General features: G+C 35.5%; 4 protein-coding genes across 5 annotated transcripts; 2 read left to right on the forward strand and 2 right to left on the reverse strand.

The window, feature by feature from the left end:
- Positions 1–1,087: 1,087 nt before the first annotated feature.
- On the reverse strand, positions 1,088–6,995 carry LOC137731983 (calmodulin-binding transcription activator 4). 2 transcript variants are annotated; one of them, XM_068471256.2, is made up of 12 exons: positions 6,446–6,995; positions 5,856–5,981; positions 5,619–5,734; positions 5,239–5,327; positions 5,119–5,164; positions 4,399–4,983; positions 4,105–4,195; positions 3,796–4,007; positions 2,681–3,354; positions 1,917–2,490; positions 1,468–1,758; positions 1,088–1,377 (listed from the first exon to the last, which is right to left on the reverse strand). In XM_068471256.2, the coding sequence occupies exons 1-12, from the start codon at positions 6,453–6,455 to the stop codon at positions 1,273–1,275; spliced, it is 2,919 nt and encodes a 972-aa protein (XP_068327357.2). In that variant the 5' UTR covers positions 6,456–6,995; the 3' UTR covers positions 1,088–1,272. The 2 variants fall into 2 exon arrangements, with proteins under 2 accessions (XP_068327357.2, XP_088543626.1); XM_088687500.1 differs by having other exon boundaries at positions 2,681–3,360; positions 6,446–6,993.
- Positions 6,996–12,316: 5,321 nt separating this feature from the next.
- Positions 12,317–12,968, forward strand: LOC137732977 (uncharacterized). Its single transcript, XM_088687277.1, has one exon. The coding sequence runs from the start codon at positions 12,698–12,700 to the stop codon at positions 12,905–12,907; it is 210 nt and encodes a 69-aa protein (XP_088543403.1). The 5' UTR covers positions 12,317–12,697; the 3' UTR covers positions 12,908–12,968.
- Positions 12,969–14,283: 1,315 nt separating this feature from the next.
- On the forward strand, positions 14,284–14,966 carry LOC137732976 (uncharacterized). Its single transcript, XM_068472205.2, has one exon. It carries the CDS (start codon positions 14,477–14,479, stop codon positions 14,684–14,686), a length of 210 nt encoding a protein of 69 aa, XP_068328306.1. The 5' UTR covers positions 14,284–14,476; the 3' UTR covers positions 14,687–14,966.
- A 1,279-nt stretch (positions 14,967–16,245) lies between these two features.
- Positions 16,246–18,156, reverse strand: LOC137731536 (uncharacterized). The gene is made up of 2 exons (XM_068470660.2): positions 17,354–18,156; positions 16,246–16,656 (listed from the first exon to the last, which is right to left on the reverse strand). Exons 1-2 carry the CDS (start codon positions 17,763–17,765, stop codon positions 16,640–16,642), a joined length of 429 nt encoding a protein of 142 aa, XP_068326761.2. The 5' UTR covers positions 17,766–18,156; the 3' UTR covers positions 16,246–16,639.
- Between the last annotated feature and the right edge of the window lie 7,958 nt (positions 18,157–26,114).

Here is a 26,114-nt window from a genome sequence, read left to right on the forward strand (position 1 = left end):
TTTTCTAACAGATGTATGAAACTAAAATACAATGATAAGTCAATGTATGAAATTGAAATGTTTTAAAAATGATGTAAGGAATTGAAATCGACTTTAAATTTGAAGGGGTAAAATGTAATTTACCCAATAAAAATTAAAGATCCAAAATTAAATCTAGCAGCTAAATCAATTAAATAAAATATTTAAATTAATTTTTACCCAAAAAATCTATAAATACTTATGTATAGTTGAAACTAACAAATGAGTTGAACCTAATTTTCATTTTCATGACTTTAATGTTTTATGCGGTGCATATGTGCGTGAAATTGTGTTTAAGAATGATATATGCTGTGTAATTTTTTATTGTTTTTTAAAATTTAAATATTTATAAATTAAAAAGTTCATAAAATATAAAAAAATGAAAATCTACGTAAAATTTATTTTTAAAAAATTTACCGAGAAGTAAATTAGACTAAGACCTGGTTTGGTACTGAGGTGATTCTGAAAAAAGCTGCTATCAAAAAAAGCTGGGAGCTGTTTTTGTGTTTGGTAAACACTCAGCTTTAGCTTTTTTTCACAGTTTTGGATGAAAAAAAACCAAAAACAAGAAGCTGCAAAACCTAGCTTTGAAAAAACGGCTTTTTTTCACATCTGTTTTACATAAAAGTTTACCAAACACTCTAATACTGTTTTTTTTTTTCAAAAGCACTTTTACAAAAAAGTTTACCAAACACTCTGCTGCTTTATTTCACAGCTGCTTATTCTCACAGCACAGCAGAAGCAGCTTTTTTTCAAAACACAACAATACCAAACCAGCCCTAAAGCACTCTGTAACAACTTGGGATTTAACAATTTCTAAATTATGGCTTAAAATTCTCTAGATTAAATTTTTAAGCTTTAATCTACATCATTGCACAAGGTCTTAAACCTCATAGCAAAAAAGTGCTCACAACTATGCACACGTGTCACGATAGTATTGTTTAGGTATTTGGCTCGAGTGACTATAGGCTAACAGTTTAACATGAAATTATTCCGGCGCATGAAAGTTTTCCTCTCAAGGGAGAGGAGCGTAGGCCGAATCAACAAATGACAAATGTCGGTCGGAGCATTTACATCAACAACATATATTTCATGATTCATCAAACAAACATCCCTTTACATAACCCAGGTCAGATGGGATCATCATGTACAAACTCAGAAGTCAGAACCCATAAAACGTCTACCATTTATCAGTAAGATTTTCATCAACCAAATAAAGTTACTTAAGTTGGAATCATCAGATACTGCTTGCTTCTATGTGAATAGGTACATATCAGTGTCGTCTACGTTCAAGTTATCGCCACCGGAATTTGGTGCATCTGCTTCAGCACCTTCGCGGCTAGTGCCTCCTAGTTCAGCCTGCAAGCGAAACATATGTTCTTCTGCGATTAGCTAAATTCAAGTCCACGGAATGTTCCCTCACCAACGATTTGTTGCTTGTTTTCTTACCTTAGCTTGATGGTGCCGTGTCAGCATGCGATGATATTGCTGGCGTGCCTCTGGAGACTCGACCATGGACAACACACGCGAGACAGCCTCGTCAACGGCTACATTGACTTTCTGTTTGCGGAACACCTTGAGAATATCTTCATCTTCACTGTCTCTCGACTTTGTCTCCTGCCGAAAGCCACGCAAACCAACTCCTTTCCTTCGCCACCTAAGTACAACCTTGTCCAAAATTCCAACAGCCCAGCAAATTACCTTGTAGTGCTTCCTCACCTGATAACCTCGCACATACGCCTGCCAAGAGAAAAATGTAAATCATTTTACTAACTAGAAAAACATCAACATTCTGAACTTATATGCGTGTGTTGCATTTCGTTAAAATGAAAAAGGTAAAAAAGGCAACGACTTCTTTTGCATATGAATTGTATTCCTGAGTCCAAAAGGTGAGGTACCTGTATCTTCACGACTTTCTGGCGGAGAGTGAGGAAATCTTTTCGGCCTTTATACCCTCGATATTTCTTTTGAATAGATATTGCAGCTGAATTGTAATCACGCGGATTGCGAAAGGTTAGCTTTGACAACGCTGAAAGCCCTTGAATGTCATCTGAACTGATACCATAGTCATCTATACTAACACCAGCTTCTTCATGTTGCCGTTTTCTGAAAGAATGCGCCCGGAAAGCAGACTGTATGCGTGCTGCAGCCTGAGCTGCATTCCGGACTGCAGCCAAGGTGTTTTTAAGTGACACCTGATCCTCACTGCCCTCAAGGCTTCTATTTGAGATGCTGTTTACTGTTAATTCTGCTTCAAACTCAGCTGAACCTTTGGAAAACTCACTTTCTTCCAGCATAAGGGATGACAGATGGCTAGTCAGTGACAGCTCTGAAAGATAACCTGCAAGTCCCTTATGCCCATGGGTTGCTGCAATAGATGCCGCAGTTTTGCCAACTGGATCTTGGGAACGGGGATCTGTCACCGCTCCAGCTGATGCACCAGAAGCTAAAAGTACGGCAGCCATCTTTTCCCTGTTAAGAATAAGAAAGTTTCAACGATCCACAACAAGAGCTAGCCTATATGAGATTAGACAAATCCAAAAGTTATGCTTAGTAATCAACCTTAATCTTAAACAAAAACAAATCCAAACTAATAATACCGATGACAACCCATGTGCATCACCCCTTTGCTAATACTCAGAGAAAAGGAAAGTTTCATTACCTTCCAAAACGAGCAGTCCAATGTAGAGCAGTCCATCCGTTTATGTCGCGGAAGTTTATATTGACTCCACAATTTAGTATCGGGTTTAAGGCCCATGCAAACCCCAAACCAGCAACCATGTGTATTATCACTTGCTCTTTCTTGGACAAGGAACAACCATTCTGGTCAAATTCATGGGATCTGGAAGAAAGCCATTGCTCCAACTTGTCTTTCAGTAGCTCTTCCAGAAGCCAATATATGGTACTAGATGAACTTCCACTGCCGAGTAACAAGGCTTCAATGATACTACTCCATGAATCATCGTCAGCTTTCAATTTCCTCAGGGACTCAGATCCGACACTTTCCCTTTTCTGTATTGATGAATCATCCATGAGCAACTGAACAAATCTGACTAGTAATAACAGCTCTTCAGCACTCTTAGCAGCTTCTTGTGGAGGTGAATTATTGTGAGTACAGCTACTGCTCTTAACTCGATAATCAAATTCCCTGACTTCACTGCAAGACACCCGATTTCCAGCAGTAATGCAGACAGTCACCTTCCTAGGAAGGTGAGGAGGAGCTTCACAACGGATTACACCTTCCTGAATGATCTGAGCAGGGACTTCGACATCACCAAACATACAAGTCCATGCAGATTCTGATGGATCACACAGAAAAGATCCAATAATGACGACCTGCATCTAGCAAAGTTGCTTTTAAGTAATTTGAAAAAAATAAAATATCCAAAGGAGAATGTATGATGTTAGAACTTTGTTATAAAATAGAAAACTGAAACCTAGTGGGTTATGCACTGTTGGAAACTTAGCACCATAACAACTGAACAAAACAAAGATCACAGTGACTGGCTGTTTAGATGGGATGCATTTAAAATCCAAATTAACAGTATACGAACTCTTTATTTTCTTTGGAAAATGTAAGATTAAAATGTCAAGTTAAGTTTATAGAGTTGAGGATATTTGGTGTTTGAAAGGGCTTTCATAGACACTTGTATTGGTAACTCGGATAATGGGTCATCGAGTTCTGGGCCTATAACTCAAACTTTAGTTTTGAAGCATTAGATGCACCTGGTAGAAAGTATTTGCTAGCTGGTATGATAAAACCGAGAACAATCATACCTTTGTAGCTTCAGTGGCATAACCCCACTCTGGAGATATTTCCCGAATAGTGAACTTTTGATTTTGTGCAACAGTCAAACTGATATCAGAATCAAGAGATCCTATCTGGCCTTGCTCAAATAACTGTGTATAATAGTCTGGATGTGTTCCAGACACAAAATCATACGGATACAGCTTGGATCTGTCAACTTCTAGAGGCAGTGGCAAAGAATCTGGTTACATGTGAAGGTTGTTAGAGTCTGAAAAATACTCAATAAGTGCTAAATGAAGTGTAAAAGCGATTTTCATAACGAGAAAAGGATATCATACCATTGTCAACAATATTTTCATTGGAATTTAGCCATTGATGATGCTCCTGCACTGCAGTTGGTCCACTCCCCAAGGAAGACAGTGAGTTTTCCTGTTTCGATTGGGAAAAAAACAATGAATTGATGGCTCAGTAGCTTAAAGGTACAACTAACATAAAAAGGTCATTGCCATCTTAGACAAAAGGGACCAGTGTATGCATAAAAGACAAGCAAAGTGGCCAAAAGCTATCAACAAATTCATCCGAGCAAAGGTGTAATAACAGTGGGCAGTAAAAAAGGTTTTAGCAACACTCACATTGCTGTCCAATGTATATAAAGATTTCTCCTCCGACTTTAGGACTGATGAATTCTTCCGTGGATCCAGAAACTCTTTCCAAGTAGCAGATTCTTTGTTTCTATCTCTGAATTCATGGTCAATGATTTTACAGTTCTCACCACTATAGTCTGCATTACCTTGCATCTGAGCAGGTTCACTGTAGAACTGATCGTGCACAACATATCTGGGTTCATTGAAGGCAGCAAACTGATCCTTATTGGTGATATCAGTATAATCCAGGATATCTGAAGCATTTGGATTGTCGACCATAAATCCTTCAAAGCTGTCCTCATTTAAGCTTAACTGCTCTTCAAGCTGTCGCAAAGCTTGATTAACATCAAACTTAGTCGAACTATCCAACTCCCCCATTCCATATAAATTTTCTAGGTTCCCCCTTCGATTTTTGTTGACTATATCTGAACTAACTTCTAGTGAACCTGGACTGGATAGATTCTGATTAGGTTCATGTAAATCACTAACTGTGGGAGTAGTATTAGAGCTTGGACTGTGGCTAAAGGAAGAAGATACTGGTGATTGTACGAAAGATCCAGTACTCGGATTGCCCTGAAATGCATCATTGTATAAAAAATTAACACAACCCGGTGGGAAAGGGGTGGTGAGGAGAGGGAGAGAGAGCGAATTCATGTGAAAAGGAGTAGTGAGATATGCCTGGTTTATAATCAGGTTCTGAAGACTCACCTCATTAGTTTCTCTATAATGCACAAGTACAATATGCTCATATGCCCTGCCAAAGAAATTCTAATTTGTGAAATATCTCTTCAGGGAAATGCACTCAACAATAATTGCAAGGGTACTCACGGATCTAGCATCCAATAGCTACGTCTTTGAAAACTTGGGTTGTCCTCTCCATGTGCGTAATAACAATTTAACGTTTCAACATTTCCAACCTATGCATACAAAACTTGGTTACTCAAGCTGAAATATAGGACTACACTGGCCTCAGTAGTACAAACAACATTAGCTTAGTGCAACAATACAAACAGAGCAAAATTAAGCACGAAGTTTTGCAGACTAGAAAACTATTTCCATCGGAACGCTGAACCATCCAAAGATTTCAAACAGATAAAGTTTATCATTTTATAAATACCCGAGAAAACAAATAATTGTCATGTGTTATAAGGACAGACCTTTTCACAAAAGAAAGCTTCAATGTAACTGAATAGATTGCTTTAACGAACCTTAAGTCGCTCATGTGCTTCACCTACGGTTCTCCCATCCTTCTTTTTACGCCAATTGTGCCCGTCTCTACGAAAGAAACGAAGGATCCTCTTGTTAAAAAGGAATAAAGATCCACCTGTCGCAAAATCCAAAAGAAAAAGACGTAAGAATAAATGGGATTCCAAATCTAATGGAAGCAACAATGCCAATAAGCCATGACATTACAATACAATAAGAAGAGCAAACAGGAGACATACTACTAGGCTGTTGCGGGGGTTGGGGTGCGATCTTGTACTTTTCATGGTTCTGCAATATGAAGAGCACTTCAGCTGGCTTCAGCCAACGGGTTTGCGCTTCTTGAAACAGATCATTTATGTTATATCCTGAGACATCAAATGACATAGAAAATATCAAACAGTTTTCAATTGACAAGACAAATACAAATTTGAGATCACTGATATTGTTATGAAATTGTTGTTTGCAGCAGGAAAGACTTAAAATTGTTATCAAATAGATTAACAAATCAAAGATAAATCAATCACGGTCGCATAACGTTGGAATTACTTCATGCAGGGAGAAATTCACCAACAAAAAGTTCAAATTTTGATGCTTGTTAATTAACACTAATTTAATTACACATTTTGATGCATAAGAAAACTTTAAACAAACTGCAAGCAGAACCAAATGTCCCTGATTAGAACCCAAATAAACACGAAGGGGATCGGAAAATTTTCAATCTTTTACATGATCTAGCATTTTCGTACTCAAAATAAGATAAAAATTATAAAAATTGTAGTTTAGTTTTTTGTTTCTGGGTATTTGCGAACAAGCTCAGTGGCCTACGTACCTGATTGCATCGTGCTCAGCTACCGAAAAATCAAAAATTGACTAACTGCAGAGAAAGCGGTTTACTTGCGGGCATTTGAACCGGAGGCGGTCGACGGAGCAAATTCGAGAGCCGAAGTTTGGAGGCGGAGAGACCGGAATCTCGGTCGTGAACCGGATCTCGGGTGAGCAGAGTACCGTTGGCCTTGTAGAAAATAACCGACAGAGACAGCACGATCAAAGACTTCGAGGAGGTCTTAAAAAAAGAAAAAAAAATGAAGAGACTTCGAGTGGGTCGATAGAGAGGACAAAGGGTTGCAAGTCAGCTGTAAGCAGGAGCGAATTATCTCCTGCGCCCGGTGGCTAGGAAGCGTCGTGTCCCGATGGGCTGGCACAAGATTATAGGCTATTTGGCAATGATTGATTGATTGATGCAAAGTTGGAAGCTTCACGGTACGCTAATGAGTGCTAAGGTCTGCACCGGCCGCGAAGCAGAGGAAGAAAATACGGGCAGGTGGAGGCGCCAAACGTTCACGCTGCCCGGAGGGTATTGTGGTCATTTTGAAGCCTGTAATTTTAGCTGACCACAATATTGTTTAAATAATAATAAAATAGAAAACGTGGGACAGGTGCCGAGTGCCGTTAGATTCCTTGTTTGGATGGAAATATCCAAGATCCGATATCCCCACAGCCACCGAATCACAGATGCAACCCAGAGCTACAGGAATACATGCAACAATATTAAGATGAAGTTTAAAACTCGATTGATATTCAATGCTACGGTCTGGTGGTATTTATTTTTATTTAAAAGTGAGAGGTTTTAGGTTCGAATCTCATGAATGACGAATTCGATACCAAATTAGGTTGCCCATTGTGTTGTTTAACTGAACTTCTCCTCCCTCTTAGTTAAAAATAGCGATGTATTACACACAGAAAAAAAAAAAAAAAAAAAGTTTATAACTCGATTTGAAGTGCTTCTAAAATAACACACTTGAAGTATTTATTACAAGAAGTACCCGCTTCATATACATTTGTAGCCCAAAAATAGTTTTCTTAAAAGCCTCTTGTCATTCTCAAAACACCCACAGACAAGCCTTGAGTCTTGTCATTCTCAAAACACTTACAGACAAGCTTTTGTGACACGCCAAAAATGAGAAGCTGTTTAGGAGAATTCAATTATGCTACGTAATGTTTGGGTGTAAACATAACCATCCCTTATCCAAAGGCTAAAAACGTGGAAAGGCCCAAAAAGGGACTCTTGGCGATTAGCCCAGTAATAATAAACCCCAACTTCCACTGATGAATATTGGACTTGGCCGTATGAATTTGCTCCATGTCTTCCCAATGCAATAAGAAAAACATACTAAACAAAAACGAATCTCACTCAGCTGATTAAGAACATTTATGAATAAATTATATAAAACTATCTTAATTATGGATCGCACTATAATCTCGTACCTCATATTTTAAACATTATAATATCATACCTTATCTTATAAATTTGTTGCAATGTCAAACCTTCGTAAAATTTTCTGTCAATTTAACTGTTAAATGGTGATGTGACAAACGTGTGGCCCACTCTCTGAATTAAAAATTAGTTAAATATTAATAAATTATTATTTTTTTGTCTACACAAAATTAAAATTAATTAAACAAAAAGAAACTCTCTCCCTCCTCTTCTCTTCTCATTCTGGTTACGATTAGGCACCATCAGATCCTGCAGCCCAAACCCATCCCAAGGACAAATCCATGGACGGCAAACCCATATTCCAATTTTGGAGTTGCGGGTCGGGTCAAGCCGGTAGAGAACGAGATGGGAGACAGAGCTGTTATCGTGGGCATCCCGTTCACACTTCTGGCAGAGAACGAGGTTGTTGATAGAGCAACGGACAACGACGACCTTGGAGACACAATATTAAGAGATCTGAAAGCTCACATGCTTCGGAAGAACAAGTTAGCGAAGTGCACATGTTGGTTGCTGAACAAGCAAAGCTTGGCGGAGTCTGCTCGGCGGTAGAGAACTGACAGTTGGTTGCTGCAGAAATTGCAGGCACCCCTCTACACCTCCAGATTTGAGGGTCACCATTTTCAAATCCCTAATTTCCTATCTACCGGTATTAAACTATCCCAAATTTTGTAAAAAATTCAGGGCCTATTTGATATCCTATTTGAAATTTTTTATCATTTCTCAAAACATTTCTTGAAAACAATTTTCTTTAAGACTTAAAAACTTGATTGGTTTGCTATGTTAACATTTTAAATCTTACGAATTAAACTAGACAAAGAGATCTAAAAAGAGGGGATCGTAGGAGAGGGAGAAAGAGAAGAAAGGAGGAAATAAAGTAAGAGATGATTAAAGGAAAGAGAAAGAAAAGAGAGGATCTGAGGAGATAAAGAGGAAAAAGAATGAGAGAAAGAACCAAAAAATGAAGAAAGTGGATTGGAGAAGAGACGAAAAAGGTAAAAAAAAAAAAAAAAAAAAAAGGAGAAAGAAAGAAGAAGAGAGAGAGATAGATTTGGAGTGAGAGGGGGAGGGGGGAGAAAAAAGAAAGGAGTGGAGTTTAAAACTCACTTTTTATGTTTTTAGATAATAGACTATATTTTTTAGTTAGTTTTAAGTTCAATTTTTGAAAATAGTCATACCAAACAAGTTTTTAAGGCCTAAAACTTGAAAATTATTTTTAAGTTTTAAAAGTTGGATTCAAATAGAGTACCAAATAGGCTATCAAAGTTCCAAACTTTGAGAGAGATTTTTAAAACCCTTTTGAGAATTGAGAAAAAGAATGAGGGTGCCAAGCTGTACTCTCATAGTGGTGTTTTTGGCTAGGGGAGGGGGGGGGGGGGGGCAACATTTTCTCTAGAAATTGGGGTCGGGTTCTCCAGACAGTGGTGGGGGTGCAAACAACCAAAGTTTAATTTTTTAGAGCTTGTTTGATATCCTGCTTGAGTTTAACTTTTTTAACTGAAAAACACTTTTTGAGTTTTAAACGTTGAATTCTTGTTGGGTATGACTCTTTTTAAAAATTGGATTCAGAAACTAACTTAAAAAATAAGTTATTTCTTAAAAACACTACAAGTAAGTTTTTAGAGTTTTTTTTCTACTTTCTCCTCAACATCTTTTTATTGCTATCTCCTAACCTTTTTTTTTTCTCTCTTAACCCTTTCTTTCCTCTCTCCCCACGTCACACCCTGTCTTCTCTCTCTCTCTCCTCAGCCTTTCTCTCATCACCCTCTCTTTCTTCTCATTCCTCACCTTCTTACCGTAATTTTTGCTCTCTCCCTCACCTCCTCGCCCTCTCCCTGCCTTTCTCTCTCCTCGCCAACTATTTCTTCTTTCCTCCAATTTCTAATCAAGATAGTTTTAAGGGAGTTTTAACGAAACACTTCCGGTACTATTCATTTACAACACATTTTTGTCCTTTTGATTAAAGTTTTCAATCTCTTTTCATTAGTTTTCCTTAGTTTGAATTCAAACTAAAAAAAATTATTTTTAAAAACTCAACCAAACAGATTTTTGAAATTTTGAGATTTAAAAGAAAACAGTTTTTAAGTGATGTTATTTGAAAATTATTTTTAGGAACAATCAAAGTTTTTGGCTAGGATACCAAAAGGGCCCTTAATTTTTATTTTTTTATTTTTTTTATTTTTTTTATTTTTCAGATTTCTTTTTAAATTTGTTCTTAATTCTACTTGTCAATCAATGGGATGGCCCACGTGGTTAATAAAGTCAGTTTGGAATTCTAGTTGGGCAAGAAGTAGCCACATGTTTGATACGTCAACATTTAATAAAAAATTTAATAAAAAAAAGTTGACAGAGTTATGATTGTGAAACAAATTCGTAAAGTGAGGTATGACATTACAATGTTTAAAATATGAAGTATGAAATTGTGGTGTGACTCATATTTAGATAGTTTTGTGTAATTAATGCATAAATTACATAATAAACACAAACGAATGACAGTTAAGATTCCGTATTCGAATTCCTCTTAAAGTAGGTGAATTTAGTGTAGATCTCATTCGGCACAATGGGTTTATATACTATTTGTTGGCATATTTGGTACAATCATTCGTGACGTTCGCCATTTTCCTATTTCATTAATGAATATGCTCTTCAACCGCATCCTTTTATCACACAACCATATATTTTAGATCTAAACTCTTCATTCATCATATTCAAATACAAAACTTTTTGCAAGTGAGAAAAATATCATTAAACTGTAGTTCTAAGTGACTCTTCAAGCTCATCTTTAGAAACGCAAATTTCACAACATATGGATTGCCTTTTGTTGGTTACTCTGCAATTATTTTGTGTGCGCGATAACGGATTGTGACGGACTTCTCTTTCAGCCTTTAATGTTGATCATTTTAGTTTTGATTGTAGCCGTGGTTTTGTGTTATATTTTGTTTTCTTAGGAGGGGAAATGAAATAGGAGGCCATAGTATAATCGACTATTTAAAACAACTAACTCTACTCTACACTTCACAATAAACTAATTAGCAAGCTTAATTAGTATATATTTTAATATTTTTCAGGCCGTAGTACATTTTGTAGCCGTGGTTTTGTGTTGTCACTCTACTCTAAGGAGGGAAAGTAGCTAGGTTAAGCAAATAGATATTAAAATTATCATATACGGGAATCGAATTTAAAATCTCTGATTTATTACTTATTTGTGATGTAAATGACTAGAAATTCATATGACAATGCGGCACTCCATGTCTCAAGTCCCTCCTCTAATATCGCTACACACACACGTATGTGTGTGTGTAAAGTCAAGACCCTAGCGCCACTCCCTCTCTCCCAAAGTCAAGATCTCCCAAATCCAATTTTACATTCAGCAGCGGGCCCTTTCTCTTGGGTGGAGTCGATGGCAACCCAATCTCCTTCTAATCCCATTCTTCTTTTTCCTTAACCTCCATCTTCTTCCTTTTATTTTTCTTTGGCCCTTGATTTCTGGTAGTTTTGCTCTGAACTTGTCTCAGTTTTTTTGAGTTTTGCCTCAATTTCCTTGAGTTTTGTCTCAATTGTTGACAAACCTTGTCACAAATCAAAGTTCCATGCCTTTTTCTTTCCAAATTGTTGTTCTTAGCTGCGAGCTATTGCCCACCTGGTTCGGCTTTTTAGCTCCTTGAATTCCTCCTCCATGGACTTCGGTTGGAGCCGTGCTTTGGGTTTCAGTAGCTGCTAAAGTGCAATTTGCACCATTTTGTAGGATTATGGGAGCACTTTTTAGAGCAAGTGGCTTGTCCATCCTTATTTTCTGTTCATCCTTTCGGTTTGTTAGCTCTTCTTCCTACCTTTCTGGTGTCGGCAGCTTGGCGATGGTGGTGTGACTATTTTGGTGGAGGAGACTGGTTCTCATTTCCCAATCTAGGGTTTTCGACTTAGGCAATGTTATGAGCTCACTTTTGGGGCTTATTTTCTTATTTTACTTCTGTAATGAGCTGCACTTTTACTTTAGTGTTGTGGATTGTTTTCAGACTTGTCTCACTTTTTATTGGTGTGTTTTATTTTTAATGAAATTAGTTGGTGGACAAAATATATACATAAGTATTTGTGATGGGCCATCATGAAGATTAATGTTAGGGTAATGCTAGGGAAACAAAATTTGTAAACAAAATTTTGAAAACTAAAGGACATGGAAGTTGATGATTGGTTTATTACTTAAGCGTTGATAAACTTGTTTATTCATATTGGTGACTCATCATTTAATTTGCAAATTTAGTCTCCGTAGCATTACCCTGGAGACTAAAATTAAAAACTAAATATTGTAAACTAAATGACATAGAAGTTAATGATTTGATTATTATTTAAGCGTTAATAAATGCGCTTATTTCTATTAGTGACATATTATTTAATTAGTTTGCAAATTTTGTATCTAAATTTAGTCTTATTAGCATTACCCTAAATTAATGAGAAAGAAGCCTAACAAGCAACCTCTGGCTCTTATTCGTTGTCACATGCAAGCAAAAACACAGAGAGAGATCTTAATGGGACGGCGGGAGTGAATCCAAGTGACTTGTTTCCCCAACCCTCCGCCCCACAAACTCTCTTCTCTCCCTTTATCGTGTTTCACTCAGTCAGTCAGTCAGTGTTTCCTTCCCATCAAAGTCTTCTCGATATATATATACAACCCCAAATCCAGTCCTACCATAACTCTCACTGGAGCATCACTATTATTATTACCAACCGATTACTTCCTCGATTCCTTATTCCGCATGCAAATGATCTTTGCGAGAACTCTAAATCAGTAGTACAAATACAGTGAGCTTAAGGATGTTGGACTGGGGCCCGGTTTGCGTGGCGGTGGTGCTGTTCGTTTTGTTATCTCCGGGCTTACTGTTCCAGCTGCCCGGCCGCCATGGCTGTGTGGAGTTTGGCAGCTTCCACACAAGTGGTGCAGCCATCATGGTTCACTCCCTCCTCTACTTTGGTCTCATTTGCGTCTTCTTGTTGGCCATCAAGGTCCATTTTTATCTCGGTTAACTAAAACTCTTGTGTTGCTCCACCTCCTGCGTTACTGATTGAGGTAAAAAGGGACACCATTAGTGAACAATATGTGATCAACTTTTGTTTCATCAATATTATTGTTGCTTCATTTGTAACCTTCGATTACAATGTTGTCGGATCATCTAGTAATAATAAGTTTGGGTTTGATTATAATTTAATTGTTGTTGGTTTGTATTATTTTTGTTGTGTTTTTGGTTGTGAAATTAAAATAATGGTAACGGGTGATATTAGGGATACTACATTTAAATCATTTCTCTAATGAAGTAGGGGTTCACAATACAAGTAAGTCTCACCTCTATTAGATAGATGGTTTAAATGTGGTCTCTCTAATGTTTTTCAATTGTAAAATATTGGACGGTTGAAGTTTTAATTTCGATGTGCCTGTTTCATACTTTTATTTCTGATTGACTTAGCTCTCTCTCACTAAAGAGATTTTTCAATGCCAGAACATAAGACGGTACACCATATGTTATTATGTAAGTTGAGGAAATTTTTTTTTATTAAATATCCTTCACTTGTATAATAACATATAACGTAGACAAACCGAAAAATCTTTCTCATTGAGGTCATGAATAAAGCAGCCTTAAACGAAATAGTGGATGTGGTCCATGTAATACTGCAACCGGCCAGCTGATACTTCCATCAACTGCAAGTATATATAGCAACACAACGGATGTTTAGTAAGAAGAATATAAAGTCAATGTGAATGCTGAGGGCCGAAGTAGAACTTTTTACTTATTTGGATAGAAAGAATTAATCTGAACTAAGGAATACAAGCTGAAAATCAATGTGGTTTTAATTAAAACGAGCGGGTCTCAATTGTTTTATAATAGCCTTAAGTTTCATCGCTTGTAGCAAACGTTTCACAAAAATAGGTTTTATGACTTCTTTTGTTCATTTTGTTGGTATTTTTCTAAATTAAACCCCTGTGGTGAAAATGCAATTGGTTTTATTACATTTTGCGGAACCAATTAAAAGTGTAATCAAAACGGAGTTCCGTCAAACAGAGCTGTTGGTTTTGAACATATAAGACTTAGATATATGTTCATATATAGTATGGACGCATGGGTCACAATGGTCCGTTGCAAAACATATTAAACTTGAATTGAATATGCTGTCATCGTCCATCAAGATTAAAAAGGGGTAAGCAGAATGATCATTAAATAACAGCTGTTTAAAGGGTTTCTCTCATGACGTTGCTGATTTTCCATGCGTCTAATTAGCATCCTCCACAAGGCACCGACCATTCTAATCCAAATACGATGATAAACAATAAACAAGTTATAATAAAAAGTAGGGCTCTTATTAAACATTTTCATATGTATATATAAGGAGGTGGCAGAAGATTTCTTGATCCACAATCAACACTGATGCTCCTCCTTTTCAACATTGATTCCTTTCTTCCGTTGCTCAGTTACTAACACTCTTTGATTCTCTTCTTCTTCTTCCCTTTTATACCACACAGGTGAACTCTTTGTGACGGTCTCCACTTAGACACAAACAAGTAAAAAAACAGCAGGAAGATCATCTCAGATATCGTGAAGAATGGCGGATTGGGGGCCCGTGGTGATAGCGGTGGTGCTGTTCGTGCTGCTGAGTCCGGGGCTGCTGTTCCAACTGCCGGGGAAGGGCAGGGTGGTGGAGTTTGGGAACATGCATACGAGCGGGATATCGATCCTCGTCCACACCATCATCTTCTTCGGCCTCCTCACCATCTTCCTCATCGCTATTGGTGTTCATATCTACACTGGATGACCATTACCTTAATTTCCTTTTTAGAGATTTCTTTATCATATCTTTTAATTTCAATATACATGTTAGGCAATTTATTTGAAACCCTGTTCAGATTGTTTGTTTTGAATTTGAGCAGTACTGTTAGATTTTCTAAGTTTTTCCTTATGATCGATAAAAAAATTAGTGAGGATGTGTTTCTTAACCTGGGGAAAGTATGTACTTCTCTCGACTTCTTTTTTATGTGTGGACTTTCTTGTATTTTCCAATTTTCGTTCAACGTTATTGGTTCTTTACATTTAAAGAGTCATTCTTTGTTATTTATGAATTATAACATGATGACAAATATACAAAGTAACTCGTTAAAATCACAAAAGAAAATGTTTTGCTCATTTCTTAAACTGTAATTTTTAAAATTGCGAGCCCAAAAAAGAGATTATTTTTTATAGTTACATGACGAATGAATAAATAATCATTTATTTTTAATTTTGATATTAAAAATCAGAATTAATGTATGTATATGCTTCTAATGTTTTGCATTGATATCAAATTTAAAACTGAATGATTATAAATTCTTAATCACTATGTAATCAAGAAAACGAAATTATATTCCAGCGTGTGAAGCACTATTTGCCCCTTTCCCTGCTTGCTTCCAAGCTGAATTGAGTCGATTGACCCATGCCAATGAGATCTAGACAAAACCACCCCATTGTCGGTTTTAGAACACTTGGCAGTTTGATATCATTTTCCTTTGGGCTTTTGACATCTTCACAAGCTTCCTTCGTTGTAACTTGTACACTAGTATCGCTTCCATTTTAATGCAATCCTACTGACTTGTTCATTTAATCATTCAATCAATCAATTTCTACTTCAAGGCCCCTTCACAGTTTTCCTCCTAATACCTAGGAGTGTTTTACTATTTTACACATTTCCAGTAACCGGTGATGAGAGAGATTTTCTCAAAAATTGACATAAAACGATCCTAAACCATACAAAACAAATATACCAAGCCTCTCGCTCCCACCGGCCAACTACTGGAAATAGACTAAACTACCGGACCAACTTAAAAAGAAAATAAATTGATAACATAATAACTATAGCGTCCTGTAAAATTGATACAGCACCAAGTAAAAATAAATTTAGTACTACGTTGCATCATTGATACGAAACCGCCATTGCAACAATACACACACGTCGTTAAAATTTCTCTCATCTATATTACCGAAAAGGCTAATAAAACGACAGCTGACCAAATAAATTCGTTATGGGAACGATTCGGTCCCCATCCCGCGCCTCCTTCATCTCCAACCGGATGGATTGCGTTGCGTACATTTAAGGCGATGCCCTTAAAAGCCCCCAAACACAATTGCCATCCCTCCCCTGCCCCCACAAAGTCACTACCAAGAAGCAACCTTGTCGTTGACAAACCAGTCCCATTGATCGACCAAAAATACAACGACAAACCAGTCCCAACATGCAAATATGCACCCAAAAAGACTCTGAAAGATCATCTGTTACTCCATTTCTTACTAAGAAAAACCAGAAAACGAATAGATGCGAGCTGAGCTATAAACTTGTAAAGATTTGAGTACAAGAGATATATTGAGATGTATATGTACTGAAAAACAGAGAGATCAGAACAACGAAGAGGCTAAGCGACATCCCCCGCTGTCTCCTCACAACTAGGAATTTCATTGGATGCAACTACTTAGAATTATCATCATCATCATCCTTCAACAATTCACTATTTTAGAAGCCATTTCCACATATGCAGTAGAGTATTAATAAAACATTTATCCACTGTTCATGCATCAATTACTTCAAGAAGCTCTCGATTTAATTTACGGCCTCAGCTGCCTATACAACATTCCCTTCCCTATATACAGCACCACTCTCACAAGAACATCATCTGTGCTGCTGCTGCTCCGTCCTTCCGTACTACATTTCAACTCTCTTGAACCACCTCCTCCCTCTCCTTCACAACAGCTTCCATGCTGCACCAATAGAAAATTTATACAGAATTACTAACAATCTTCCAGAGAAGTACCAACCAAGGCAGCAGATAAAGCAACTCAATTTTCTTCACGGCGTTTTCATATTCAAAGATCATTTTTTGAATCAAAGAGGACAAACGAAATTTAGTAATTTTTCATCAATGATCGTTTACACAGAAGAGACGTTTTATCTGGTGGATCAAGGTTGGAAATTTGACACAACCGCGACAGCAATCAAAGCGAAATTTGATGTACAGATGAGGGGCCGAGGGTGAAGCCAAATACTAATGCATATGCAGAACACGGCTCCGTGCTCTAACAAACCAAATGGTTTGAGATTAAATTTCTACCTGGTTCTATAATCCTTCCCAAATCACGCGATAATCGAATTCCGACCAAAGTCATTACATTTAACACCAAAATTAAATCAACACGTTTCCAAATATTACCCCCTTCTAGTTCTACATAAAGAATATATAATCTTCCAAATCAATATATTTAGCAGATGGAAACAAATGATAGTATACAAAACGAAAACCATACAAATTTGATACCAATATTTCAGACAACAACAAGAACAACAACGAGAGACATAAACCATGTAAAGGAAAACAGAAGCAGATTATTATTAATCCAACAAAAGACAAAAACAAACATTAAACGCTCAGAGCTAAAGTAAAAAAGGCATAAAATTTACCAGGAATGTCCTTCCGCGGCGTCGACGGGGCGGAGGCGTAGCAAAGAATCGACTTCCCCAAGACGGAGAGGCTCGACAGGATCCCCGCCACGTACAACACCATCACCAATCCCAGCACCCACGGCATCAATATGAACCCAATGAAGAAAGTCACCGTTCCGCACAGCATCAGAGTCATCGAAATCCCCAGCATCAACGACGCGAATCCCGCCGGCGAGATCTGCGCCGTCGACGCCGCCGGCGGCCGCCTCAACGACGACGCAGACGTAGTCGGGGGCATCACCACCGTGGAGTTATCGGAGAATTGAATCGGCGTGGGAGGAGATCGGAGGAGGTTGAGAACAAGAGCCGACAGCTCGTAGAAAACCCTGGATTGCTGGTCTTGTTGCTGCTGCTGCTGCCTCCGCATCATCTTTCTATCTTATTTTCTCGGGAAAATTAGGAAATTGAGGTCTGAGGTCAACAATTCTTAAGAACCCAAATTCCTGAGAAATCCAAATCGAAATTTCGGCGAAATTTTGCTATAATCGAGGCAATCGGATAAAGAAGTGGGATTGGATTGGAGAGGGTTCTTTGTCTTCTGGACCCTTTTGTAATAATTTAAAATCCAAGTGGTGAGTTTTGAGAGGCGGATGTTTGTTTCTTTCTTTCTTCTATCAAAATCTCTGAGATAGGGAGCCGGATTTTCTTTCCTCGCCCTTTCCCTTTTATTTCCTCGGAAAATCGGCTGTTTGGATTGGAAGAAAATAAGAGAGAGAAAAGAAAATAAGAGGGAGAGGGAAAGTCAGCTTAATGCGGAGGCTATCCGGAAAAAGCAAAAAATAAAAATACAACGGAGGTCGTTTGGGATAGGGCGACACGTAAGCTGTGGGCACGTGGCGAATGCGATATGGATTGGAGTGGAGTAGCAGCCAGTAATGATGAGCGAGTGGGACCCTGGTGACGTGGGACCTTATCCTCTCCCGCAAACAACCGCCTTCGTATTTTACAGCTTACTCTTCCTTCGCTTGTGCAATTTGCTAGTTTATATTTTGTTCTTTACTTAATTACAACTTTTTATCGGTGGACGGTTTTGTTCTATTCCATTGGTTTGGAATTCCCTTAAAATTAAGGGAATTTTAACGAAAAATTCACGTTACTGTTCACTCTAACGAAAAATTATATTTTTACATTAAAAAGTTAATCCTAGTACTATTTACTTTACCTTTTATTTTGTCCTTATTATTAAAATTTAATGTTTTCAAACCATTTTCATTAGTTTTCCTTAAAATTAAATTATTTTACTTTAAATTTAATTAGAAATGGGTAATTTTGAAATTAGGAGTGATTCATTTTATTTGCCTCGGACTTTATATGTATTGTAAATTTTAAAATATTTTTATAGGTGGGTAGTTTTGTTCTATTTTTACCAGTGAGCTCCCAAAATGCCTCGTGCCAGATAGAGATGAGAATATACATATAAGGCCTAGAGGATCCACTCTCATGGGCGATATGGGATCTAACAATCCATCCCCTTAGGGGCCCGACGTCCTCGTCAGCACACATCCGGCCAGAGATTGGCTTTGATACCAAATTATCACATCCCGGACCGGAATGTGGTGGGGCTCGAGCTAGGATGTGACACTATTTGTTTAGAATTTTATTAAAATTAAATTAATTTATTCTAAAATCTTAATTAGAAGTGGGTAATTTTGAAATTATAAATGATTCACTCTTTTGTACTTCTGGTTTTGTACATATAGATATTCAGCGCACTCATAATTTTAAATATTTCTTCAGTAAAAAAATATTGTTACAGGTAATATTAAAATTGGATTAGTTGTGGAAGTTGGTTTGATGCGTAAATAAAAATGAGGTGGATGATGCATAATTAGGAGACGGTTTGCATACTAATAATAAAAATTACAGCCAAAATATGGTACAAGCCTTTTCCCTTGTTGTTGTTAAAAGAAAATCAAAACCAATAGCACTTGGTACTACGGTCTAGTGATATTTTATAAGTGAAACATTTTAAATTTGATTCTTGCCAAAGACGAATTTGATAGCCTATTGTGAGATTTAGCATCTACCCCTCCCCTTAATGTAAATAATATCGTTTGTTATAAAATAAACCAAAACCAATGGCTAAGGTGTTTTGTGAGTTTGTTGGACTAGCCTATGATGACTTGTCACTTTGCTATTGTTTCTGGATTTGAATTTTATTGGAAGTTTCTGCTTTTAGAGCTAGAAAAGGGCAAGTATTGGGCCCACCAATTATGACAAATTGGAAGACATTATTATTGTTCGAAATTTCATTTTTAATGTGATTCACGCCATATATTATTATTGCATATTTATTTACGTAAGTATTTTTTAATAAAATGATCAGTTGGTAATTTTATTATAATAATTTACTTTTTTGAGAGTAAGAAAAACTCACAAAAATAAAATGTTTAAACAAAAATTGAGATATTGTATTCGTTTATTTTGGCTTTAAGAGAAAAAATTATGAATTCGCCATTAGTATTTGTTTGTAATACTTTATCCTGGAGCTAATGAAGCTATTGTTTGTGATATTTGTTTATATATTGATTTTTTAGTATAAATTAAATTTTTATATTAAATATATGTAGAAAGATAAAAGAGTTTAAACTGGAGACACCATAAGTTATATCTTTGTTTATAATTTTAGAAATCTTGTAATCGAATGGAGCCAAATTTCGCTAAGTGCCTGGTGGTTGAAGCCAGATCATTGTAGTTGATGCACAAAATTACTGAACACCCAAAAAGTGGATGGGACGTTTGAGGTCTCAATCCATATTCGCGGCATTCTATATGTATATAAAAAAAATAATATATATTAACTTATCATAATAGTACATGCACGATGCAAGTATCTGTAAAATCATTGGGGTTGTCACGTTTGAATAGACTTAAAAAATAACAAGAAAATTGTTTTTATGCAATCACGTGAAAAATGTGACACATATTTATATACAATATAGATTTTTCAGTGTGTGGAAAACAGTCCGGTACATCAAATACTATAATATAAGTGGTTAGACATTGAAACAAAAAAAAATTTAACCACTTGTATTATAAAACTTGGTATAACGTGTTGTATTTTCCGCACACTTAATTTCTTCATGTCTAGAATGTAGCTTAATTAATTACTTGATTGTTGTCCTAATCAGAGGGGAAAAGAGAGCAATTTCAAGTTGCAACTAGCTCTTAATCTAATTGCCTATGAGATTAGAGCCCCTACCAACTAGCAAGGGCCTTTTTCTTTGTACAACGCTTGCTTAAATTGTTAAAACTCTAAATCAACAATTCATTAAAACTTATTAAACTAATAGATGAATTAAATATTAAAATTAATTAATAATATAGAAAGTAAATTCAAATAATATATAAAGTGGATTCAAATAAGAATACTCACGAGCTCTAATATAGTTGACGGAGAAAATTATTGTGTAATTTCTAAGTTGGACTATCCTGTGATGACTTGTCATTTTGCTATTATTTCTGGATTTGAATTTTATTGGAAGTTTCTGATCTTAGGGCTAGAAAAGGGCACGTATTGGGCCCACTAATTATGGCAAATTGGAAGACATTATTATTGTTTGAAATGTCACTTTTAATGTGATTCACATGATATTTTATTATTGCATATTTATTTACGTTAATTTTTTTAATAAAAAGATTAGTTAGTGGTTTTATTATAATAATTTACTTTTTTAAAAGTTAGAAAAACTCATAAAAGTAAAATGTTTAAACAAAAATTGAGATATTGTATGCGTTTATTTTGGCTTTAACAGAAAAAATTATGAATTCGCCACTTGTATTTATTTATAATACTTATCCTAGAGCTAATGAAGTTATGGGTGTGCTATCTACACATTTCATTTTACTTTTCATACACCCCTTGATAATTTCTGTCCGTTGATCTTCTTCAATTCATCCAATACGACGGTCGAAAATTCAAAAGGTGTGTGAGAAATAAAATGGGGTGTGTGAATATCGTACCCCAGGAAGCTATTGTTTGTGAGATTTGTTTATAAGTTGATTTTTTTAGTATAAATTATACTTTTATATTGAATATATGCATAAAGAAAAAAGAGTTTAAACTGGAGACACAATGAGTTATATTTTTATGTGTTGGCTTATGATTTTAGAAATCATGTAACCAAATGGAGCCAAAATTCGCTAAGTGTGTGGTGGTTGAAGCTAGATCACTGAAGTTGATCCACAAATTACCAAACTCCTAAAAAGTGGATGGCACATTTGAGGTCTCAATCCATATACGTGGCATTCTATATGTATATGAATACATAATATATATTAACTTATCATAATAGTACATGCACGATGCAAATTTAGAAATATGGTGGACGGTAACCACGGTTATTTACCTATAATTATTTATGTTTGTATCAACATAATCGTTTATCCGTTGGATAATTACATAAACAGTTATACCTATAACCATAACCGTTTATAAATGGTTATCCATACTTATAACCGTGTAGCCATTTAACCATAACCATTTACCCATTTACCCGCTTACTCGTTTTTGAACTCGTTTATCCTTTTTTTACCCATTTACTCCTTTTTTTCACCCGTTTACATGTTTTTTTAACAACTTGAAAATTACAAAATAAAATAAAATTTGAAACTAAACACTTTCGAACACCTTCAATGACAAACTATCATCGACTCGTTATAACCGCGGGTAATACCTATATAACCGTATAACCTAACAGTAAATGTTTTGATGTATTAAAAGCCATATAAAAAAAAACTCACGAACTGAATTAAAAGGCCAACTAACAGAATTTTTTTTTTCCAAATTTACCCCTGACAGAACCTAACCAAGCTCGTTAACTGTCTTTGCCTCTTTCTGTCGCATATGGGGCTTTTGGTGTTGCCTCATTTTCCGCACCCACCACTGTCAGTTAGTTTTTTTATTTTTCGTTTTTTTATTTTTTATTTTTGTTGTTTTATGTATGTGTGTCTGTGTGACTGTGTCTGTGTTTTCAAAGTCGTTGAGTAATTGTAGGTTCAGTCAGGGGTAAATTTGGAAAAAAAGACATTTACGCTATCAAGTCCTTTTTTTCTTTTTTTTTTTATAATTTCGAACACTTGCGATAATTTTTTTAAATTTTTTACATATATTAAGTTAAATGGGTAAATGAATACTCGTATAACCGTGGGTAATAGCCATAACCAATGGATACCCGTTATAATCATGTATAATACCCATAACCTCCCGTATAAATTTCACGGATAAACGGTTATACCCATAACCGTTTATTTGTCTAAACGGTTACCCATAACTGTAACCGTGAATTTTAAATGAGCGGATAATCGCGGTTACCCAAACCCATGGTTATTTTGACCATCTCTAGTAGCAATAATCTGTAAAATCATTGGGGTTGTCACCTTTGAATAGACTTAAAAAATAACAAGAAAATTGTTTTTTTGCATTCACGTGAAAAATGTGACTTATATTTATATACCATATAGATTTTTCAATGTGCGAAAAACAGTCCGGTACATCGAATACTATAATATAAGTGGTTAGACATTGAAACAAAAAAAATTTAACCACTTGTATTATAATACTTGGTATAACATATTGTGTTTTCAACACACTTAATTTCTCCATCTATAGAATGTAGCTTAATTAATTACTTGATTGTTGTCTTAATTACTTGATTGTTGTCTTAATCAGAGGGGAAAAGAGAGCCATTTCGAGTTGCAACTAGCTCTTAATCTAATTGCCTATGAGATTAGAGCCCCTACCAACTAGCAAGGGCCTTTTTCTTTGTACAATGCTTGCTTAAATTGTTAAAACTCTAAATCAAGAATTCATTAAAACTCATTAAACTAATAGATGAATTAAATACTAAAATCAATTGATAATACAGAGAGTAGATTCAAATAATATATAGAGTGGATTCAAATAAGAATACTCACGAGCACTAATATAATTGACGGCGAAAACTGTTGTGTAATTTCTAAGTGAGTTTGATTCTATTTCCCAAATCATAAGCCAAACACACAAAAAAATCCTCATTACATTTCTGCGTTCAAACTCTTCTCTCTCTTTCTAATGTATACATTTAATATAAGAATATAATTTTATATTAAATGCATAAAAATACGAAATGTTTATTTGATGTTCTTTTCGGGGTTGGACAAAATGCTTGGAAAGAAATTGAGATATGGTGTGCAGATAACGTACATGCTTTATTTTGGTATTAAGAAAAATTTATAAATTCGCCACTAATATTTACTCGTAATACTTTATCATGGAACTAATGAAACAACTTGTAAGGTTTACTTATTTTCGTATTTATTTTTCAGTATAAATCATAATTTTTTATATTAAATGTGTGCACGAAAGGGAGACGATATATATTTTTTTGAACAAATGATATTATCTACATTAAAAGAATAATATTTACTCATAATACTTTATCATGGAGCTAATGAAACAACTTGTAAGGTTTACTTATTTTTCGTATTTATTTTTTAGTATAAATCATAATTTTTATATTAAATATGCGCACAAAAGGGAGACGATATATTTTTTTTTGAACAAATGATATTATCTACACTAAAAGAATTTAGGGTGGACTTAGCCACAGAACGGGCTAGTAATAATGTGGTTTGAATTCTTCTTTTACAAGAATTAAACTTGATACTTCTCACTTATAAGTGAAAATGAATATCATTAGACCGATAATTGAATTCGGAGTGAGTTATCATTTTTGTGTGCTTGGCTTATGATTCGAGAAATCTAGTAAACCAAATGGTGCCAAATTTGGGTTGCGTGGTGGTTGAAGGCAGATCATTGAAGTTGATCCACAAAATTATTAAACTCTTAAAAATTGGATGCCATTGTTGAGGAGAGATTTTTCAGTGTGACTGTCACACGAGGTGATACATCACGTGTCCTTATATAAATGGTAGGATATGTGTGTTAAAAGATTAATAACTTAAAAAATAAAAATTTTCACCACTTACATAAAAACATGTAGTGTACCATCTGTATTCCTGTCACAACTTAAAATTTCTCATTATTGAGGTCTCAATCCCATACACGTGGCATTTCATATCCCTCAAAGATTCTATATGTAAATGAATATATAAAATACATATTAATAATATATATAACCGGCCGTGGTTACCCGATGTTGCTTGTTCTCATTCATTATTTTAGCTTATATCGTAGTAGAATGTGCACAATACAAGAATCTGTGAAATCATTCGGGGGTTGTCACGTTTGAATACATTTTAAACAAAACAAAAAAAGAAGAAGAAGCAGCTTGTTTGAATGCGTTCGCATGATAAGGGTGGCTTATATTAATGTACAATATCTTAATAATTTATTTAGATAGTGCATAGAATGTAGCTGATCTGAAATTAATTATTTTAATATTTTTTAAAACTTTTTATTAAAAGTTCAACAAAACGGTGCGATGGCAGAAGTTGCAGTTTGACAATGTTAACGAAGCGATAGCGTTTATGTAATAATTCAATCATCAATTTTTACGTTATTTTTTTTACAAATTTAATTTTCTTAGCGTTTCTTTTTTCTCAAAAATGAGCCTCACTATTAATTTTCTACCGCCGCATATTTTTAGTAAAATGTTTTCTAATGTTGGTACAAAAAGTAATATTAAATTGTAAAATGATAGAAAATTCATAGAGGATTCCACGTTAAAAGATTCTTCTTAGCATTTATCTTGTAGTTTAATTAACTTTGATTGTTGCCCTAATCATCTAATTGCCTAGAAGATTAGACGACCTACCAACTAGCAAATGCCTTTTTCTTTGGTCAAGACTCAAAACGAGAACTAGTACAATGCTTGCTTAAATTAGTAAACTCCAACTTAAAAATTCATTGAAACTAATAGATTAATTAAACACGAAAACCTATTGTTTGCCAAAGAAAAAAAAAATCTAAAATATAGTTGCATGTGATTAGTTGGCAGGGTTTCTAATATAAAATCAATTGACAATATAAAGAATAGTCTATCTACTTATAAACACATGCAAAGTCCGTCATTTTTCTGATGTAGAATTGATACCACCAAGAGTTGGTTTAGCGAACCTGATTCATATTTGGCCGTGGGAGGCCTCAAGCGGCTCACCTGGTGCAACGATGATATCTATAATTGAAGGAGAAAATTCTAGTGTAATTTTTGAGTGAGTTTGGTTCTATTTCCTTCTTACACGTGAATTTGGTGGCTAATATGAACCACCCTTCACCAGTTATAGTTTCTAAAACTTTTCTTGTTTAGCTGAACAGACATATATTGTTAAATTAATCAATGATTAAGTGATAAGATTTCATGGTCGCTTGCTTTGGCTACACATATATTCACAAATCTTCGATATTGATATGATATGAAACGTTTTCCTTATGTCTTAGATTCCCAATATCCACCTTCCCATTGTTTATGAATTATGTCCCTTTTGTCAATACAACGATTGACATTTGTGGCTATAAAGTTGGGAAAAAGATCATTTCCGAATCCCTTCTTCTTAATCTACCAAATCAAAGAATTTGTGCCATTGAAAATTGATCAAACGGTTGAAGTTATTATAACTTTTAAAGTGGATCCCTGTTTGTAATCGTTGGATCAAATTTCAATGGTACAAATTTTTCTGATTTGATGAATTAGAAAGAAAGGACCAAGAGAGAATCCCTTTCCATAAAGTTGTGCTCTCGGGATTTGGATCCTCGTCGGATCCTCTTCCTGGGGATCCT

Source organism: Pyrus communis, chromosome 16, assembly GCF_041283825.1.
Source record: "Pyrus communis isolate YQ-2024b chromosome 16, ASM4128382v1, whole genome shotgun sequence".
NCBI lineage: Eukaryota > Viridiplantae > Streptophyta > Magnoliopsida > Rosales > Rosaceae > Pyrus > Pyrus communis.

Excerpts from the sequence above, each read along its gene's own strand:
- LOC137732976 (XM_068472205.2), top strand. The coding sequence starts at position 14,477 with ATGGCGGATTGGGGGCCCGTGGTGATAGCGGTGGTGCTGTTCGTGCTG.
- LOC137731983 (XM_088687500.1), bottom strand. Across the intron at positions 4,984-5,118 it reads ATTATAGAGAAACTAATGAG|GGCAATCCGAGTACTGGATC; the intron begins GTGAGTCTTCAG and ends GATGCATTTCAG. Across the intron at positions 1,759-1,916 it reads AGAAAGTCGTGAAGATACAG|GCGTATGTGCGAGGTTATCA; the intron begins GTACCTCACCTT and ends TTCTCTTGGCAG.
- LOC137732977 (XM_088687277.1), top strand. The coding sequence starts at position 12,698 with ATGTTGGACTGGGGCCCGGTTTGCGTGGCGGTGGTGCTGTTCGTTTTG.
- LOC137731536 (XM_068470660.2), bottom strand. The coding sequence starts at position 17,765 with ATGATGCGGAGGCAGCAGCAGCAGCAACAAGACCAGCAATCCAGGGTT.